Below are 21,982 nucleotides of genomic sequence, written 5' to 3'. Positions count from 1 at the left end.
CCATAAATGTTAGGCACTTTCCAGGGAAGAAAATAACCTCCGGACTTGTTCACTAAACTGTAGACAGAATCATTTAAGCAATTAAAGTTGTTGAAGTTGACTTTTCAGACCCTAACCTGTAGTGACATCAACAGCTACTCAGCTGCTAAATAAAGAGGGCACATGTGTGGGCTCTCCCACAGTCTCTCTGCCACACATACACAAATATGAAATTAGTAAAGACTTCAAATATTATTTAATTACCATAACTATGAAGCCTAGAATTATAGAATTGACAGCATAAAAATAACCTGATCCAGTCTCTTAGTTGTATAGATAGCCAGACTCAGTGGCTCACGCCTGTAATCCTAGCACTTTGGGAGGCTGAGGCAGGTGGATCACTTGAGGTCAGGTGTTCGAGACCAGTCTGGCCAACATGGTGAAGCCCATCTCTACTAAAAATACAAAAATTAGCTGGGCATGGTGGCGCACACCTGTAATCCCAGCTACTTGGGTGGCTGAGGCACGAGAATGGCTTGAACCCAGGAGGCGAAGGTTGCGGTGAGCTGAGATTGCACCTTGTACTCCAGCCTGAGTGACAGAGCAAGACTCTGTCTCAAAAAAAATATAGATAGATAGATAGATAGATAGATAGATAGATAGATAGGCAATTACCCTACCAAAAATGACAAAATTGATATGAGTTGGATTACAGATTGGCTCTTACAAAATAGGTGCTCCATAATTGTTCAAGACACCTACATTTTTCAGGAGTCTGGTCCTGTTGATAAGACCCTGGTTTTAACTTTCTTGTACTTGTGTTTAACTTAGAAATTGCCTTAACCACAGAAAAATCAAACAATAATAACTGAACTGAATTGGAGAACAGAAATTAGAGACAGAGGCCTCTCTGAGTTGTGGAAAGGTGGATAGGTAAGTGAGGGTCCAGGATAGGTAAGTGGGAGTCCAGAAGAAAGTGGCTCTATCACCCAGTGAATCAGGAACCGGGGCAGAAGCCATGAGAGCTAAAGGGTCACAGAGGAAAAGTACAAGGCAATTTAGAAAAAGAGATACCACTAGGGCCTCCTCCTTCCCCTTGGGTAGAAGATTAAGTTGAATTCACAAGGAACCGAGGAGTCTACCTAATCTGGTTGCTGTTGCCTTTGTAAACCAGATGTTCAGCTTGGCAGAACATCCACCCACCTTAGCACTGTCGCCCACACTGATTCTCAGAACAAAGAGGAATTCTCATAAAGGAATGTTGTAGGAAGGAGTTTATGAAGACATCTGTAAGAATAAAAACCTAGTCCTGTTTCGTGTTCATGACGAGTAGTATTAGAGAGTATTTATAAGTGCTTTGTACCTATTCCAATGTGATAGATAAAATTAAGTCCTTACAATCTCAGATAAAATTAAGTCCTTACAACCTCAGAAATAATTTTATTCTTGACCCTTAAACCTCCCAATGTAGATCTGAATACAAATGATACATAGAACAGTTACATATCAGGGATTAAATAGCAGAGTGATTACTTTCTATTCAACAAAGTTAAAATATCTTTTTAAAATAGTGGTAATAGACAAAAAGAAGCTACTAATTTTAAAATCTATAATCTATAATGTTGCTGCTCTGGCTTCTACACGTCTCTCCTTCTTACTTGACTCCAGCCACACTCACCTCCTCACTATTCCTTGAACACATCAGGATAGAAAGACCGTGATGGATAATGCCTTTGCCTTGGTTGTTTTCTCTGGCTTGAATATTTTCTCCCCATCTATCTATAAGACTAGCTTCCTCATCATCTTTAAGTCACCTTCTTAGAGAGACCTGCCCTGGCCTGGCCCCTCTGTGTACTATTATAATGTATCTCCCCCAGCAACCAGGACTCCTCACCTTTCTTATCATGATTGCTTTTTTCCCCCCATAGCACAATTTTACCTTCTACTATAAGAGATCATTTACTTATACTTTTTGTCTGTTCTCCCTTACTAGAATATACAAGTTCCACAAGGGCAAAAGTATTTGTCTAGTTTGCTTACTTATTTTTCCTCAAAGCCTAGAACTGTCTAGAGCATAGTAAATGCTCAGTCACTGTTTTTAATGAATAAATGACCATATGAATATTGACTTTTCAAGATAAAATTTGGGTTTATTCCCCTAGATTTAACCTACATACTGTGCTTTTCATAATCAGGATCTGCTCATACGTCAGTTTTCGTGCTTTTCATTTTCACGCTCTCTCCCTTAGAGAGAGAGATTCAAATAAATCTACCCTAGATGAATGGTCTCTGGGGAATAGTCCTCTTCCTCCAGAGGCTTCAAATAGAGCAACATTAGGGTCAGTCTTGGCATTTAAGTCTCAGAGAAATTCAGACTTACTCTGAGAGAGATATATAGATTAGATAAAAGTATGAGTAAAAGAGATTATATTTCTAAGCAACAGAAATTCCATATCACAACAAACCACGTCCAGATAGTCAAGAGATAATATCAGAAAAAAAAAATCTTCACTGAGGCCAAGATGAGGTTCCCTTGAAGCTGACCAAAATAAGGATAATCAATTTACTATTATTTCTGCAAGATATATTTTTTTCTAATGTCTATGGACAGATAATGATTAAAATTCAGGGCATCAATCCCCACAAGTATGCAGTATACCTAAGTAACAAGCATGCATATGTACTCCCCTGAATCTAACATAAAACAATTTTTAAAAATTCAGGGCTTGTTTGTGTAGTTCCTATCAGAAAAGCCAACATGGTAGGATTCTTATTTTAGTATCCCAACAGGCATATTCTGGGAGAAGGATGCTAACACTGAGATGCACATTCCAAGAAATCTGAGATAACAGAAAACCATCACCCCCGTCTTAATCCATTTGAGCTGCTGTGGCAAAATACTGTAGATTGGGAGTCCTGTGAACAACAGAAACTGATTTCTTATACTTCCAGGGGCTGGGAAGTCCAAGATGAAGGCTCTGGCAGATTTGGTATCTGATGAGGGCCCATTCCTGGTTCATAGATGGTGCCTTCTAACTGTGTCTTCATATGGTGAAAGGGACAAAGCAGCTCTCTGGGGTCCCTTTTACAAGGACACTAATCCTATTCATGAGGGTTCTGGTCTCATGCCCTAATTACCTCCCAAATGCCCCATCTCCTAACATTATCACCTTGGGCATTACGATTTTAACTTGAATTTTGTGGGCACACAAATATTTAGACCACAGCACCACCGTTAACCTTGCTATGTGGCTTATCAGCCCTTCTGTAGGCAGTGGACCATCCGGGCTGGGAGCCATACGATCCCTTTTCCTCTGACCTTAACCTGCTGTCCCTTCATAGATGCCACACTCTGTTCAAAGATACAACCGTACGTTCTGAAGCCCCAACCATTTAGTAGGCAGAGAAGTGGTCCAGTTAAACCTATACAGTTGCCCCAAAGATCTTCCTAAAGTTCAAATGCACTGGGCACGGTGGCTCACGCCTGTAATCCCAGCATTTTGGGAGGCCGAGGCGGGCGGATCACAAGGTTAGGAGATCGAGACCATCCTGGCTAACACGGTGAAACCCTGTCTCTACTAAAAATACAAAAAAAAATTTAATTGGGCGTGGTGGCGGGTGCCTGTAGTCCGAGCTACTCAGGAGGCTGAGGCAGGAGAATGGCGTGAACCTGGGAGGTGGAGCTTGCAGTGAGCCGAGATCACACCACTGCACTCCAGCCTGGGTGACAGAGCAAAAATAAAATGAAATAAAATAAAAAATTAAAGGTTCAAATGCAAGTAGTACCCTTCTTTTCTTGAAATTCTGTAGTGATTTCTCCCATAGCTTCAAATTATTTGGCTTGCTACAAAACATTCTTTTTTTTTTTTTTTTTTTGAGACGGAGTCTTGCTCTGTCGCCCAGGCTGGCGTGCAGTGGCCGGATCTCAGCTCACTGCAAGCTCCGCCTCCCGGGTTCACGCCATTCTCCTGCCTCAGCCTCCTGAGTAGCTGGGACTGTAGGCGCCCGCCACCTCGCCCGGCTAGTTTTTTTTTTTTTTTTTTTTTTGTATTTTTTTAGTAGAGACGGGGTTTCACAGTGTTAGCCAGGATGGTCTCGATCTCCTGACCTCGTGATCCGCCCGTCTCGGCCTCCCAAAGTGCTGGGATTACAGGCTTGAGCCATCGTGCCCGGCCACAAAGCATTCTTTATGATATGGTCTTTGTCCTGGCTTGATTGCATTCTTGGTAGTCATTGATTTCCTCCTATCTCCTGTGGCCCTAAATAAGTGCTTTGCCCCTTTTGCCATATGATGACACAGCTAGAAGTCACCATCTATGAACAAGGAAGTGGGCCCTCTCCAGATACCAAATCTGCCAGAGCCTTGATCTTGGGCTTCCACCGATCTCCTATGTGTCTCTCCCAACACGTGATGGACTCCCACAGGATAAGAGTTATACCTTATTCATACCTTATTCATCCTCAGTGCTAGGCTTGTGGAGATTCTTAGTAAGTACTGGTTCAGTGGCTGAATGGCTAAATGGAAATGTGATGTTGCTAAACTCTAATATGGCTGATTTTTCTTTCCTCAAGGACTTTGGCATTATGTTCCTACACCACCTTGTATGTATTTTCTTGATTACCTTTTCATATGTCAACAATATGGCCCGAGTAGGAACGCTGGTCCTTTGTCTTCATGATTCGGCTGATGCTCTTCTGGAGGTAAAAGTTTTCTTTCATCTTTAAGAATACAAAATCCAAAATTTAGGAAGTCCGTAATCTCATTAACTCTTCAATGTTATTTATGCTAGATGGTGCTTGGGTACAATAGTAAATAACTGCCTTGAAACTGCAGTGTTTCTTTGTAGGTTAAACTGGTGAAAATGAGATTTTAAATTAGTATGTAAAACTTTTTTTTTTTTTTTTTTTTTCTTTTGAGACAGAGTCCTTGTTCTGTCACCCAGGCTGGAGTGCAGTGGCGCGATCTCGGCTCACGCAAGCTCGCCTCCTGGGTCCCGCCATTCTCCTGCCTCAGCCGCTCTGAGTAGCTGGGACTTACCAGGCGGGGCCCGCCACCTCGCCCAGCTAGTTTTTTTGTATTTTTAGTAGAGGACAGGGTTTCACCGTGTTAGCCAGGATGGTCTCGATCTCCTGACCTCGTGTTCGCCCGCCTCGGCCTCCCCAAAGTGCTGGGTTTACAGGCTTGAGCCATCGCGGCGCCGGACAGTATGTAAACTTTTATACAAAAAAAAATTGTTAATAAGAATGCTGAAAACCTTTACTAATCCATACTTAAGAAATGAATGTTTTTACAAAGGAAAATCATTATTTGATTAGGTTTTGTTTGGTGTGTTGTAACTTTTACCCTGATTTATTGGGAAATTTTGTAAAACTCGGTTTGGGTACTGATGGAAGTTTTACATCCCAGTAAAATTAAGTAGGAGTCATCATTTTTATTGCCAATACACATTTTCCTAATGTTTTTACAGTGAAAAGTGCATACGAATTGCAAATTTTATGTAGAAACTATGTTTTCTATATATGAAAGTATAAAGAATATCTGTGGAAATATTGGTTATATATGAATTGGTTACTATTATTTAGAATTCTTAAAGTGGTAAAATAAATAAAAATGTTCTAGCATATTTCAAAAGGTAAAATCCCAAGGAAAATTGTGATGTGATATTTACTTTTAACTATGGCTCCCGTGAAGAGTCATACTCAATAATGTTAATCATTAAAGTCTTTGCATTTTATATTAAGAAATTAATATAACTGGTCAGAATTACCTTATAAGAGTACAAAGCCTATGTAGAAATGGTACTTACAATCTGATCTGAATTCTGATTTTTTTTTTCCTTTAGGCCCACCATTTTGCTTTAAGTGCTTTGTTTTGCCACCTTTGAAGCAATTACTATACTATGAATGTAGACTAGACATACCCTCAAATAATGATCTGTCATTGCAATATAAGCAGAATTCTATGCTATAAATTTTGAATCTACTATAAAGACAATTAAGGTTTGAGGTATATACAGCACTTTGTTAAAAAAAACTCTGGTCCTTTCATGTTATAAAATAGAAAAATAGACCTAATGGGCTAGATAAGTCAAATGATAATTTGTTGCTATGATTTTAAGTGATTCAAGCTAACCTCTATTCAATGTATTTTAATAGGAGAAATATAATTAGTATAAAGAAATATAAGTATAATCAATAATATAGATTGCTTATATTGCAATCCCCTGGAAATGAGTTACCATTTGGTTAAATCTTAAGTTTGCTTGAATGTAGAAATTTATGCTGCAACCTAAGGCTGTACAATCAATCCTGTACAATTAGCCAACTGCATTGCCTGTGGAAATGGCTGGCATGATGCTTGGTAGTGCCATGGGGTAGATTCAGAAAATTTCTAATCAAGTTCCACTTGTATCCAGAAAAAAAAAATTCAGAAATCTCAGTCATGTGGCTTAAAAACAAATGTCTCTTCATCACCTAGATTCTCTTTAACATTATAAAAATAAATAACACTTAGAGTATTCAGTTAATGAGATAGGTCACCTGTCACCTCCTCAACATGTTATCTTATGGCCCAGACATTTCTGAAAAGTTTGTGTTTAAAGCTTATTTATTGAATACTGGTGAAAAAATGTAAAAGAAAAATTTCATGATTTACCTAGCCAGAAGAAAGTAAAAGGTACCTTTTAACATAATTTATGGTATTACCCCTGAAGTGTTCATGAAATTAAAAGCTTATAATCCTAACTTCCACCCAGTTAATAGATATTTCCCCTTAGGAATACATTCCTCTCATAGCTTTGCGCTTTATTTAAATCTTTTAAATTATAGCTTCTGTGGATAATGTCAACAATCTTTTCAAATCTGACTCAGTTAATTTAAGTTTCCAAGAAGTAGAAAATAACGTTATAAATTCAGAAGACGTCATCAATTTATAACCCTGTGTGTAGGTGCTGTGAATTCTATGTAAAATGTAAAAGAGATGATTAAGCAAAATTATGTTTTCAGTCTCACCTGTTTTTAGAATCATTTGTAAAAAAGTAGATGGTAGAGAAAGGGATGTGATTTCTTCCCTAATTTATAATATAAAAAGTCTTCACTTAAATCGCTGTCATAAATTATGAGAGTACTTTTCACAGACCCTTTGAGCATTAGTGGCTTTCATCTAAAAATGACCCATTCATGTAACTTTGAAAATTCTACCTAAATGGATTAGTTGAAATGACATGATCTTGACACTTTCTTCATTTTTAAGTTCATGAGAATAAGCCAGAAAAGCATCTCCCAGAGTATTCCTTGTGCCTGTTGAGAGAAAACCTATAATTTTAAGGAGAAAGGAAGAAAAACACAGAAAGCTCCATATATTCTATATAAAGTTTGTGGCCTCAGTATTTGAGATTCATAAAAAGGTTTAAAGGATTATCCAGCACTTCTGTTTGAACTGTTATACCAGATTTCTGTTTTGGTGTCTCTGGCTTGCTAATATCATCTATGATGTAAGAATTTCTTATTTTCTCTCTGTTTTCTGAAATCAACCATACAATTGAATTTTCAGGTTGCTGAATATTTTATTAAATCTGTAACAGTCAGGAATTCTACTTAACGGCTAATGCTGCCTCTCACTCAGCTTGTGGGTAATTTATAAATGCTGATGCATGATGTATGACGTTTCAGTCACAGGCAATTTTATGCATCTGATAAAGTATATCTTATAACAGACTCATGCATATTGAAAGAAACTTTTTATTATCAGTATAACTACATTAATATGTCACATTCCTTTCTTTCATAGGCTGCCAAAATGGCAAATTATGCCAAGTTTCAGAAAATGTGTGATCTCCTGTTTGTTATGTTTGCCGTGGTTTTTATCACCACACGACTGGGTATATTTCCTCTCTGGTGAGTATGCCGGTCTTCTTCCTAATAGAGCCACCCTTTCCAAATAAGCTTTCTGAACCATTTTCCTTTTGAATTTTACCATAAGTATTTAGAGGTTTAAATATGTTGGGGGAGGGGAATACCTCAAGAAACTGCTTGATTTCTTCTTCCAGAAGAGGGTGGCACTCTTCACTAATGATTTCCACAGAATAGTTGGAAAAGGACGTGGCTTGCATGGGTTCTGAAGTTACAGAAAGCCATCTGTCATAGAAGGCACTAGTCTAGAATATGACTCAGGAACCTCAGCCATGAAGGTTGGAATTAAGAAAGAAACTGTAGTGTTGCAAACAAGTATAGAACAGGAATCTCCTGTACCACGGGTTCACAAAGGGTTGTCCCTGGATTAGTGGCAGCAGCATCACCTGAGAACCTGTTAGAAATGCACATTCTCGACCCCACCCAAGACCCACTGAGTGATAAACTCTGGAGATGAGTCCTGGCAATGTGTTTTAATAAGCCTTCCTGATGATTCTGCTGCATGTTAAAGTTTGAAAACCACTATCCTAGGTAATTTTCATTAGCTATATACCATTCTAACCAAATAGTCTTTGAATTATATCCAAAGTCTCTTCCAGCTTTGTGTTACTTGGCAAATATGCCTTTCATGTTTCTTCCAACTTACTGAAGAAAAATGTTGACCAAGAGGGATTCCTGGTCCACCCCTGAAGAATTTCTTTAGATTGACCTCAGTCCCCCAAACACCAGTCTTCCTGTATGATTTTTCTACTCATTACTAAGCCTTCTAACTGTTAGATTGTCATGCCTGCTATTTCCCCACCTTGGTTAAGGTATATAAAAGAGTTTTGTCAAAGGTCTTCAGGAATTCAGGATTTATTCTGTTGAGTCACTCCCTGCACAGATAGAGGCAGAGTCAGGAAAAGAATGTGAAGTTGGATTTTAGAAAACCTTTGCTGACTCCTGGGTCTTCATTCTAAGTACTTGCCCCCATCTGTGTGATTAGCCATCTACAACAGTAAGCTTACCAGTCTAGAATATCCATTCTTTGCGTTTTCCATATTGTTTAGGCATGGACTTTAAAATTCCAATGAACTACCATTTTCTGTGTGTATTTAGTGAAAATTTACTGGGCATTTGCTGCGTTACCAGCACTGGGATGGTACTGGTAATGCTGATAATTCAGTTAGACATAGGGCTGCCCTTGGGGTACTTGCAGTTGAATTCCTACAAGTCCTTTTAATATTCTGGTTTATAATTTGGGGTAAGGGGTGGGGGAGGCCAGAGATTATAAATTTTTTTTCCAAATATTTACTGGACATAGGTAACATAGATGGATTATCAATATTTAAAGAGTTTTGTTGCACTTACTGAGCAACTCTGTTGGCTAAATTATACATTATAGCAAATAGAGTATTTGTGTGAAATAGCGACTCACCTGTGGAGGGTAAGGTGTAATGGAGGTAGATTAGACTTTAGTTTTAAGAAGCATTTCATAGACCTATTTCTCCTTCAAAGACTGTGCTTTAGGTAGAAGAAACAAAATTATTTCCCCTGCCCTATATTCCTTTTTGTTTTCAACCCATTTCTTTGTATTCACCAACAATACCTTCCAGGTTCCTCTTGACTATATTTGAATTCATCATGAGTCATCAGAATATTGGTAGTTGATGGGTTTAGTAACAGTTGGCTTATTGTCTGTTGTATCATCAATCCATGGTCCTCAAAGACAGCATGCACCATGATTAGCCTTTTAAGAACTATGCACTACTCCTCCAGACTTCTCTTCCAGTCACAATACATCCTTCTAGAACAACCCTGTCCAACAGAAATATAATGCAGGCTTTATAGTAACACAATATTTTCCAGTAGTCATACTAAAAGTTTTTTTTTAAAGATGAAAGGTGATATTCACTTAAATAACATATTTAACTCAGTATATTCAAAATAGTATTTTTTTTTAAGACAGAGTCTTAAAAAAACCTGCCCTGTCGCCCAGGTTGGAGTGCAGTGGCACAATCTCGGCTCACCGCAATCTCTGCCTCCCAGGTTCAGGTGATTCTTCGGCCTCAAGTAGCTGAGACTATAGCACGTGCCACCACGCCCGGTGTAATTTTTTTTTTTTTTTTTTTTTTGAGAAACAGGGTTTCACCATGTTGGCCAGGCTGGTCTCAAACTCCTGACCTCAAGTGATCCACCCGCCTTGGCCTCCCAAAGTGCTGGGATTACAGGCATGAGCCACCGTGCCTGGCCGAAAATACTATTTAACATTATCAACACATTAATATTAAAAAGTTTTGAGTATCTACATTCTTTTTTTTTTTTTTTTTGACAGGAGTCTCGCTCTGTCGCCCAGGCTGGAGTGGCAGTGGCCGGGATCTCAGCTCACTGCCAAGCTCCGCCTCCCGGTTCCCCACCATTCTCCTGCCCAGGCCTCCGGAGTAGCTGGGACTACAGACGCCTGCCACCTCGCCCGGGCTAGATTTTTGATTTTTTTAGTAGAGACGGGTTTTCACCGTGTTAGCCAGGATGGTCTCGATCTCCTGACCTCGTGATCCCACCCACCATATCGGCCTCCCAAGTGCTGGGATTACAGGCTTGAGCCACAACGCCTGGCCCGTATCTACATTCCTTTAATTTATATTAAATCTTTGAAATTCAGTGTATATTTCACATTACCACACATCTAGATTTAGTTTAACTTCATTTCAAGTGCTCAGTAGCCACATGTGGCTCGCTTACTGGACAGTGCAGTTCCAGAAAAGAACACCTATCACAGTCTTTCACAGTGACCAGATTCTACACATTTTCTGGGGTCTGCGTTATCTTGGTTGACATTCTTAAGTTTGCTGTTTGCTACATCCATACGAGTCAGGAGAGTATACTGGTTAGCTGGGACATTTGGACCAGTGTGCGTGGGTTCAAATCCTGCCTCCACTGCTTAACACTTTTGTGCTGAAGTTTCCTCATCTCTTAAATAGAAATGATGATGATGCCCAATCACAGCATAGTTGTAAATATTAAGTGATTTTATGTCTCTGTAGAGCTAAGAAACATGTCAGGTTCATAGTAATTGTTATGTAAGTATTGGCTTGTTAAGTGAGATTATTTATTTAACATGAAAAGAGAGACCTCTTAGGAAATGAGTAAGAAAAAAAGAACAATAACTCGATAGAAGTATTTGGAGTGGCTCTGAACTGGCACAGTTCAGAAAAATATAAATGACAAAATTATAGAAAGATTTAACCTCACCATAAGTAAAGAAAGCAAATTGTAGCTTCTGGAAATACAGTCATGTACCATATAGCTACGCCTCGTGGCCAGTGATGAACCGCGTATATGACAGTGATCCTACAAGATTATAATGGACCTAAAAAGTTCCTGTGACAGCATCATAGGACAGTGCATTCATTACTGATGTATTTGTGTTGATGCTGCTGTAAACCAACCTATTGCACTGCCAGTCAATCCTCATTCTTCCCTGCTACAATCCCCTGGCAATCACTAACCTGCTTTCTGTCTCTGTGAACTTACATTTTGTGGTCATTTTATGTAAATGGTTTCATGCAATATGTGATCTTTTATAACTGAGTTCTTTCCATTTGCTGATGCTTTCACGGTTTATCCATGTTGTAGCATGTATCAGTACTTCATTCTTTCTTATTGGTGAATAATATTTTATTGTATGGATATACCATATTTTATTTATCTGTTTATCAGGTGACAGACTTCAGGATTGTTTCTACTGTTTGGCTATTGTTAATAATGCTGCTATTAATGTTTGCATACAAGATGTTGTGTGAATATACATTTTCAATTTTCATAGGCATATACTTAGGAATGGAATTGCTGGATTGCATTGTGACTCTAACTTTTGAAGAACTACCAAATGTTCTTTTCTTTAGAGCTAGGACAAAAGTTTAAAAAAAAAAAAAAACAGGGTCTTGCTCTGTTGGCCTGGCTGGGCTGCAATGGTGCCATCATAGCTCATTGCAGCCTTGAACTCCTAAGCTCAAGTGATTCTCCTGCCTCAGATACTCGAGTATCTAGGACTACAGGTACGTGCCACAATACCTAGCTGATTTATTTATTTGTAGAGACAGGGTCTCACTACATTGCCTAGGCTAGTCTTGAACTCCTGGCCTCAAGCGATCCTCCAGCCTAGGCTTCCCAAAGTGCTGGTATTACAGGTATGAGCCACTGCACCCCGCCCACCAAACTCTTTTACAAAGTTGCAGCACCATTTGACATCTGACCAGCAATGTATGAAAGTTCTACTTTCTCCACTTCCTTGCCAACACTTACTATTTTTTGTATTGTATTCATTTTAGTGAGTATTAAATGGTATCTTATTGTAGTTTTAATTTGCATTTCAAATTATTTACCCGTTTGTAATTTGGTTATTTGTCTTTTTATTGTTGTCAAAGTTTATGTATGATTATATATCTGAATGATGAATATAATAATGTATATGATATATAAAGGACTTACCCAATATATAATTTGCAAATGCTTTCTCCCTTACTGAGGGTTGTCTTTCACTTCCTTGATGATGTCCTTTGAAGCACAAAAGCTTTTAGATTTGATAAAGTTTGTCTGTTTTTTCTTTCGTCACCCATGTTTTTGACTTCATAAGAAACCATTGTCAAATCCAAGGTCATGAAGATTTACTCCTATTTTTTTTTCCTAGGAGTTTTCTAGTTTTAACTCTTCCATTTAGGCCTATGCTCTGTTTTGGGGTGATTTTTGTGTATGGTGGAAGGTAGGTATCCAAGTTCATTCTTGTGTGTGTGGATATTCAGTCATCCCCACACCATTTCTCGATTGGCTATTGATTTTATGATGATCATCTTCAGCACATAACTCTAACGAAGCGAACTTGTGTTTGTCACATTCCTCATTTACTGCCCTTTAATGGCTTTAATTCATTTCCACCTCTTAGCGTCACACTATATTTTATCTGTGGCCTGCTTCCTAGGTTGACTCATTGGTCCTGCCTGGGGACACTTCATCCTGTCTAATAACCCAAGAGGTGAGACACATTTGCACAGCCCTTTCCTCTTCTCTCCAAGCTGGGATGCTATCCAAGGGAGTGTTGATTATTTCTGTCCAGAGGACATCTGGGATGCAACCCTCCTACACACGGGCCACCAAAACTGATCTCTCCACTGCTCCTTCCTGATGATATCACTGTCCTCTGTGGTCTCCCTGTGTAGATGTTTCCAGCCAATGCCTGGCCTTGCTGTTCCTAGGACATGCGTTACCCCAGAAAGTGCAATTTTTATATCCACTCTATGCTGCTGTTGGCCCTACTGACCTGTTTAATGACCCTATTTTGGAGGGGAGGATAAAGAAAGTGGCAACTCCTCCTCTAGCCCATCACTACACTGCCCACAGCCTCACCACAGAATCCCTTGCTTTGCTTTTTCTTGTTCACAGTCTTCCCTGGATTGAGAGATAAGTAGAATATGATGTGGGAAGAGACCTTTGTTGTCAAATAATTCAGCCACCGCATGAATAATTCCAGTGGAAGGAAACCCTGCGCCTCTAAAGACAGCCCCTTCCAGTTGTACAGCGGCCATTATTAGAGAGTTCTGCCCCAGGCTGTCACAGTTTACCTCCCAATACTTTCTGCGTTTTGGTCCTAGTTCTGACCCTGGAACTATATACAGTGTCTAATTCCTGTTCTGTACCTCAGCCCAGCAAATACTCGAAAAACAAAACAAAACAAAAAAATTCTTACTCCCCCCTTTCCTGTTATCTTCATCAAGATAAACATTGTAAATTCCTTCAGTCACCTTTTTCTCTGGCTTTCATGCTGGTCTTTTCTGATTCTGAATTTTATTGTATCAAATCATCTGGGAACATTACATCAGTTCTTCAAAATGTAGTTTTCTCTACTATTTGTCTTAATAATACCTTGTTATTTTGAATAAGTATTTATATGATTATATCATATAATGACTGTGAAATAATCTTGCTCATACTGTTATGGGTTTCCTCCAGGTACATGTGATGATAATCTTTGTGTAGAAGCATCATCTTCTCCCATTTTGCTAACATATGAAACTCTGAAATTGTAACTTCATAATATGACCATCCTGGAAGCCAAGAAAATGTGTCTTTATTTCCTGTTCTCGGTAACAACATTCTTCTTCCATAATTACATACCTTTTTGCTAAAACCTGAGCAAACATATGAATAAGTTTACAGTATCAAGAGTTTTACTGCTTTAGCAGTTTTATCAAATAATCAAATATTTAGTGGGCCGCTCAGAATTTATCTGGTAGGAATTCTTTCCTAACACATCCTTACATAATTTGATTGTTCTTTTATTAAATGACATCTGTGGAATCAGGTAGTTTCATTGTTGATATAATTAACAGCAGACTTTTTTATCAGTATCTCCTTCAAATACATACTTATTTTTCCCAGATGGTGCTGTATATAGTCAAGATCAAATTTTAGCCAAGTCTTTATTTATCACATACTTTTAAAGATTTGGGTTTATAGTCAGTATTTAAAAGCTTCAATAATAAATATTGGATAATTGTTGCACTACTATTACCAAACAAGCAATCACTGGTGCCCCACTGACTTGCCATCACTCAAAGTGTTAAAAGTTTAAATATTTTCTCTTGTATTTAAATTTCTGGAAAGTCGTGTCTAGTTAGCTCTCCTCAACTCAAAAATCTATGTATTTTAGCCTTTACTTTGTAGTCACATAGTCAATGATCTGATCCTTTTTGAGAGTAAATCTACGCATCATTGTAAGCTGTTACAATTTTCATTGATCTGCAACTCTGTCTTATAGTCCACTTATATGTAATCTCTACGTTCCTAACAATTTCCCGTAAAAGCTGTGGTTTTAATATGGCATAGATTGCACTCAAACTCATAACATCCATCGACAGTGCCTTACAGTGCCTACTCAGTAAGTATTTGTTGAGTGAATTAGGTACTCTTTAATTATAAACGGTCTCATGTCCATTTTCTTAGTTGATTTCCTTAAATCTTTGTTAAGTAAGATAGGTGCGATTTCTCCCTTAATACACAGAGAAAGCAGATTCATTTAGTCAGTGATTCACTGGGCTCTCTGGACTCTGGTCTCCTAATATCAGTTCAATTCAGCAAGTACTTACTGTGTTCCATTTGTTCTTTCCACAATGCAATATTCTCTTCTTTAAGGCCATAAAGCATTTGATAAGATACATTTTGGTGGTAGTTCAATAAAAAAAAAGTCATTTAAAATGATTGCCTCTGTCATTCTGCCCCAGTCAAGATAACATATTGCAAATATCATCATCTATCAGCAATACGTTAGAATCTGGTAAAGAAAGGAGCAAATTCGCAAAGATGCTGAAAGAGAAGTGGCATGGTACAGTGGCTAGAAAGGCTGCTTGTTTTGAGTCAGATTTCTCCTCCCACACTGTCTGAAGACCAGATGTGTGATTTCTCTGCACCTATGTCCTCATCGGTAAAATAATGGTAAATAGTCTACCTACCTACCAGAAATGTTAAGGATCAAGTGTAATAGTATTTTACGAACTATAAAATACTTCATAAATATTAGGCATTTTTCAAAATATGCTGTTACTGTTAAATATATAAATTCCCATTATAGCCAAGTGGTCATAAGTTTTTATTACATTTTATAGCTTCCCACTAGTCTATATTAAGGAATCATAACCTTAGATACATCTGAAATAAAATTCTAAAATGGTCTATCCAATTATGAGACTTAAACTGTCTCCCTTTAGTGGCTTCTGTTCTCAGTAGTCATTGAGCATGTAATATTGAAACTGTACTAGTTTGCCGTATTCTCACAAATCCCAAGTGAATGGACATACCACTATCTCCAGAACCTCTTTCCGTGGCCAGATAATGATTTTCCACATCTCCAGTCATGTCCCATGAAGTGCCAGGGCCTTGGCTACAGGAGGGTTAGAGTCAAATATGTACCTGTACTGGTCAGCTGCTGTTCGGACAGAAGCATCTGCCTTCTCAGAATGTTGCTTTCTGTTGATCACTTCACTGAAAAGTAGGGGAATTATCTGTGGATTTGTTCTCTCTGAAGATTTCTACAAAAAAAAAAAAAAAAAAAAGTTGACCAGGCGCGGTGACTCACGCCTGTAATCCCAGCACTTTGGGAGGCCAAGGTGGGCGGATCACGAGGTCAGGAGTTTGAGACCAGCCTGACCAACATGGTGAAACCCCCATCTCTACTAAAATACAAAATTAGCCGGGTGTGGTGGCATGCACCTTGTAATCCCAGCTACTCAGGAGGCTGAAGCAGGAGAATCGCTTGAACCCGGGAGGTGGAGGTTGCAGTGAGCTGAGAGCGTGCCACTGCACTCCAGCCTGGCAACAGAGTGACACTCTGTCTCAAAAAAAAAAAAAGTTACAGAGGAGACTCAATCATCCTTTTACCATTTTCCATGATAAGATTTGAAATTCATGTAGACACGTAGGAGAAGATTTTTTTTTATCTGATTTATTTTTCAAGATGTATTTTACCAAAGTGGCATGGCTTATATACTTTTCTGAATTGTTGATAAGGAACAGATTAGTCTCAGACTTCACACATTTGAAAAACCTGACTTTTTTTTCATGCAATCCCTTGACAAATTTGCTCTGAAATTTGCCTTGGTGCTGGTCTATGTTAAATATATTAGAAAGATTTGAAGGATGAAACTTGGTATCTTTTGGACATAAGGTATTTTGGTGTGTTTTTCATAATTCTTACATCTATCAGCATTGGTTAACACCTTTACAGGATGTGGAAGAGTTAGATGGAAATAATGTGTGTTGAGATGTCTCTTTCAGATGAACATAAACATTTTAATGTAATTTTAGGATTGAAGGTCTGGACCAGAGGTCAACAAAGAATGGCCTGTAGGACAAAGCAGCCACTGCCTGTTTGTATCAGTAAATTTTATTGGAACACAACCTTGCCATCTATTAACATTGTCTTTGGCTGCTTTCTGCTACAGTGGCATGGCTGAGTAGTTGTGACAGGGTTATGGCGCATAAAGCCTAAAGTATTTGCTCTCTGGTCCTTTGCAGAAGAGACTTGCCAACTCTCTGGCTAGGCCATTAAAAATTAGTCTCGTGAGTAATAATAAGGCAGTGGGTGGAATGAAGTACTAAATGCATTCAGCCTTGGAATAGTCTTTAAAACTGTTGTCCACTTTAGGCAAAAAAAAAACAAAAACAAAAACAAAAAACCTGCAATTACTCTTTTTTTTTTTCTTTTTTTTGAGATGGAGTCTTGCTCTGTCACCCAGGCTGGAGTGCAATGGCGCAGTCTCGGCTCACTGCAACCTCCGCCTCCTGGGTTCAAGTGATTCTCCTACCTCAGCCCCTTGAGTAGCTGGGATTACAGGCACCCGCCACCACGCCCAGCTAATTTTTGTATTTTTAGTAGAGATGGGGTTTCACCAGGTTGACCAGGCTGGTCTTGAACTCCTTACCTCAGGCAATTACTCCTAATATTGGGAAGGGAGAACAGAATATGCTCTTGATTAAGTAGGCTTTTTCCTTTTGTGACTTGAATCAACAAAAAAAATGCATTGTCACCGGCCGGGCGTGGTGGCTCACGTCTGTAATCCCAGCACTTTGGGAGGCTGAGGAGGTCAGATTACCTGAGGTCAGGAGTTCGAGACTGGCCTGGCCAACATGGTGAAACCCCATCTCTACTAAAATTACAAAAATTAGCTGGGTGTGGTGGCACATGCCTGTAATCCCAGCTACTCTAGAGGCTGAGGCAGGATAATTGCCAGAACCCAGGAGGCAGAGGTTGCAATGAGCCAAGATCGTGCCACTGCATTCCAGCCTGGCCGACAGAGCAAGATTCTGTCTCAAAAAAAAAAAGGTGCATTGTCCTAGTAATGCTCTCTGTAGAGAATTAATGTATTAAGTGTTCCTTCCCTCCTTCCCAATCCCTGCAGAGAAGCCTTTACTGTGGGAAGAGAAAAAAATAAAAAGATTGTTTGCTCAAGGTATTATAAGATGTGTTTATCATCTAGGGAGAAAATTCAGTATGACCATTTGCTCTGTTTTAAAAATATCTGAGTGTTGTAATAAAGTCTCATGCTAGGACCAGAGATTCATCGTCAACTATGTTTCTACTTGCTTAGGCTGTTATATAGCACAGTTATGTACTGGGCTAGTGCTCTCCATTCTCACTTCCCATCACCTCCCTGACTTTGGTCTTGGGTCTCTCCTGCCAACTTTCCACTCCCATCCATGCTGAGCTCCTTCTCAACTGTCCTAAGCTCAGCCTTGGACTGCCGTGTGCCTGCCCTTTGCCTTCTTGACTGTGTGGTGGACCAGTACCATAACCATCCCAGAAACTTTCCCTGCAGAATCCCAGAGCGCAGGGCTCTGTGGTGCTGTCAGAGCAGGCCACCCTGGCCGTGTCCGTTCATTGGCAGAACCTCTTCCATGCCTCCGGTGGCAGTGTTGCCAAGGAGACGGAACCACAGGATCATTGGCATCCCTAGAATCCTTCTGTTCCTTGTGGGGCTGTGTCTTATCATATATTATCATTTAACTTTTCATGTCTTTGTGTCTTGTTTCCCAGACAAAAGAGCAAACACTTCACAAATTCCTCATAGACAAAGAATCATTTCTTCTTTATCGATCTGTTTATCGCACATAACTGTGAGCCTGCTGTGCATCAGGCACAGTGTGGGTGTTGGGGATGTAGATATTGATTAGGTTATGTGCCCAGGAACAGCTAGCACTAAAAAACCATCAATAAATACTTGTTTAATGGAGAATGAAATTTTAGAGTTTCCCCTGCAGTTGGGCACAATCACGACTGAGATGTTGCAGCCCACGTGCATCTTTCCTTATGATGCGGAATCGGCCCAGCCAAAGAAGACAAAGACAACAGTGACTTAGTAGCTTTCAAAGCAGGAGCATCGCAGCCACTGAATTGTTTTGATCAGATAGAAACAGATCAGATGGAAACAGTACTGCTTTTAATAAGTTTAGTAAGTCCTGCCTTTATCCACAACTGGTCGTAAAACAGAAATGCTCAGTTGATAAAGTGGATTGTCAATGAATTAGAAATACATTTGTCAAATGTATTTAAAGAAAATCACAAAACAAGTAGGTCTACTAAAATGCAAACTCCGACTAGCTGTGACCAGCAGCCAGGTCTGAGGTTTTGATGATTGTGTGTTGTATGTTGGCTCCTGAGTGAAGCAAAGAGAGAGGGCAGCATGGGAAGGGAAGGACAAAGGAGAAGTAGCAGGGGGTGGGAAATTATCTTTCCCCTTCCATGCAGTCATCCGAGGAAGAATTCTGGCATAACTATTTTAAATTCCGTATGAGGGACCTGGTGAGTTGTCCCCAGCCACCCTTGGGGATTTCTCATCAGGCTTGTTGTCAATTAGGTTCCCAACCTCAAATTCGTAACAAACTCCATGTCTCTCAGGGCAAGTTGCAGCCACCAAATATAACTGTCTTAAGTCCTTTTTTGAATGGACAACATGTAAACCCATATACAATTTTCACAAACAGTTATGTCTTAGACTACTTTGTATTCTACATAGTCTGAGGCCATGCATTAAAGAGACTTGTTGCAAAATAAATATTTACTTTGATTTGTTTGGTGACTAATACATTGTGTTGCGATCTGTGAGTTATTCCAAAGTTATAAAGAAATGTAGAATCCAGGACTCATGAAAATGTTTATTAAAATTGTTCAAAAAGGCCATTGGAAACATGTTCAAAGAAATGATTCTGTGTACATTCCGTTTAAGAATGACCAGACTGGTCCAGGCGCGGTGGCTCAAGCCTGTAATCCCAGCACTTTGGGAGGCCGAGACGGGCGGATCACGAGGTCAGGAAATCGAGACCATCCTGGCTAATCCGGTGAAACCCCGTTTCTACTAAAAAATACAAAAAAAAAAAACTAGCCGGGAGAGGTGGCGGGCGCCTGTAGTCCCAGCTTCTTGGGAGGCTGAGGCAGGAGAATGGTGTAAACCCGGGAGGCGGAGCTTGCAGTGAGCTGAGATCCGGCCACTGCACTCCAGCCTGGGCGACAGAGCCAGACTCTGTCTCAAAAAAGAGAGAGAGAGAGAGAAAAAAAAGTAGTAGATTAAATGGCATAGCAACTTTGGAAAACAGGTTAGCAGTTTCTTATAAAGTTAAAGATATACTTATAATATTGACCAGGAATTCCACCTCCAGGAATAAGAAATGAAAACAAGAGAAATGAAATCATATCCAGTACAAACACTTGTATTCAATGCTCATAGCAACTTTATTCATAATAGCCCACAATGGAAACAACCCAAATCATCATCAACTGGTAAACAGATAAACAATTTGTGGTATATCCACACAATGCAATGCTACTCAGCAATAAAAAGGTACTATGGTACACACACAAACAGGGATGAATCTCAAGATCATTATGGTAAGTGAAATAGATTGGACACGAAAGGCTATACTGTATGTTGTAAGTTCCATTTATATGACATTCGACAAAAAGCTAAACAAGAATGACAGAAAACAGGTCAGTGTTTGCCAGGAGCCAGAGGGTCAGGAGAATAAACTGACTACAAAGACGAAGAGACATCTTCTCAGGGTGATGGAAATCTTTTTTATCATGATTGTGGTGGTGATTAAACATTTGTGAAAACTCAGTAAATAAAACTAATGAATTACATTGTAAATGAAAATTACTGCAGTAAGAGTCATTTAAAAAAGGAAATAGAATGTCAGACATAAAATCCAGAGTGGTAGGGGTTTGGGGGTGGGAAACAAGGTCAACCCACAGACAGTTACAATGTCCCAGATCGTAAGTGGGTTGAAGGACTGGACGCACAAGTATTCATTTAAGTATTCATTATGCCTTATAATCAACATATATATATATATATATATTTACATAAATCCAATATTATAAAATTTACTAAAATAATTTTATCCATAGAGAAAGAATTGCAGGGGATTATGTAGGAAGAGAAAGTGATAAACCAATAAATTAATTTAATAAATTTTAACTCTGTAATAATTTGTTTTTAAACTCGAGCAGGAATTTAGATGCAGGCACTTCTACCAGTGAACAAAATACATCTTGTTCTTTTGGAATTGTTTCACATAATTTGTTTACAAATAAGATTCAGTCAGACTGTAGACAACTTACGACTTATTACACAGAAATGAACTCACAAGCTGTTTCGCATGATTTGTGCCAATATTTTAACCATTGTTTCTATAAAAGTCATAGATAATGTTCAATGCTGACTAGTACTGGATTTACCCTGATATTTTGGCATTAAAAGGGAGAATTTTAAGAAGAATTACTTTAGGATTAAGTGATGTTGATGTTAAGTTATAAACTTTTCTCATATTATCTACATTTAGGTCATGAAAGAGGGGAGTCAGTAATATATTGTAAAAAGAATGAGGCAATAATTATGTATCTTTACTGAAGTTTTTCCATGGAAGCAAAACACATTCCTCAAGTCAAGGATTTAACACACAATGAATTTTTATTTATGCATAAATTCAACAGAAAGACACTCTCAGATATAGATGGCATAAAACAACTTACTATCCACATATACTTAAAAAAATAAATAAATTTAACATCTCAAGAATTGGAAGATGCCAAATTAAAGATCTTAGATATGAACAGTAAAGTCAGTTGAATTTAGAGTCATGCTTAATTAGTAGTTAAAGAATATTTAAAACTCTGACTACAAATAGTGAGTCTTTGATGGCTGAATAACATTTAACACAAAAGTCTGCAGTTGAAAATCCCAGACATATTCATAAGCATTGCACAGTGTGATTAGTAAGCATATGATTTGCAACCATTTTATTGGGGNCTCTGTCTCAAAAAAAAAAAAAAAAAAAGACCAGACTGAAACAATTCCAAATGCTTTTAAATTCTGAGTGATACAGAAGTACTGTTTTAATCACTTAATATTTTAGATGGTCTTTATAATTGAAATATAAATATAGCAAAATGCATCTAATGAAATGGAATTGTCTATTAGCTGTAATTCTACTACCCAGTAGTGCATGCTAATTAAATAGGGAAGTATTTGGCATTGTTTCCCAAAATAACAACCAGAAAGTGCCCTGA

The 21,982-nt window shown here is 38.7% G+C and overlaps 1 protein-coding gene across 1 annotated transcript in view; it reads left to right on the top strand.

Moving 5' to 3' along the window:
• Nucleotides 1-21,982, top strand: part of CERS6 (ceramide synthase 6) — a 325,522-nt gene that overhangs the window by 259,671 nt on the left and 43,869 nt on the right. The window contains exons 8-9 of the mRNA XM_017859910.1: nucleotides 4,552-4,680; nucleotides 7,769-7,875. Of these exons, the coding sequence (XP_017715399.1) occupies nucleotides 4,552-4,680; nucleotides 7,769-7,875 (236 nt within the window). The remainder of the gene's footprint in view (nucleotides 1-4,551; nucleotides 4,681-7,768; nucleotides 7,876-21,982) is intronic.

Source organism: Rhinopithecus bieti, unplaced genomic scaffold (assembly GCF_001698545.2).
Source record: "Rhinopithecus bieti isolate Rb0 unplaced genomic scaffold, ASM169854v2 scaffold_52879, whole genome shotgun sequence".
In the NCBI taxonomy this organism is placed as follows: Eukaryota; Metazoa; Chordata; class Mammalia; order Primates; family Cercopithecidae; genus Rhinopithecus; species Rhinopithecus bieti.
The sequence above is the reverse complement of the archived record's forward strand: the minus strand, read 5'-3'. Positions and strand labels throughout refer to the sequence as shown.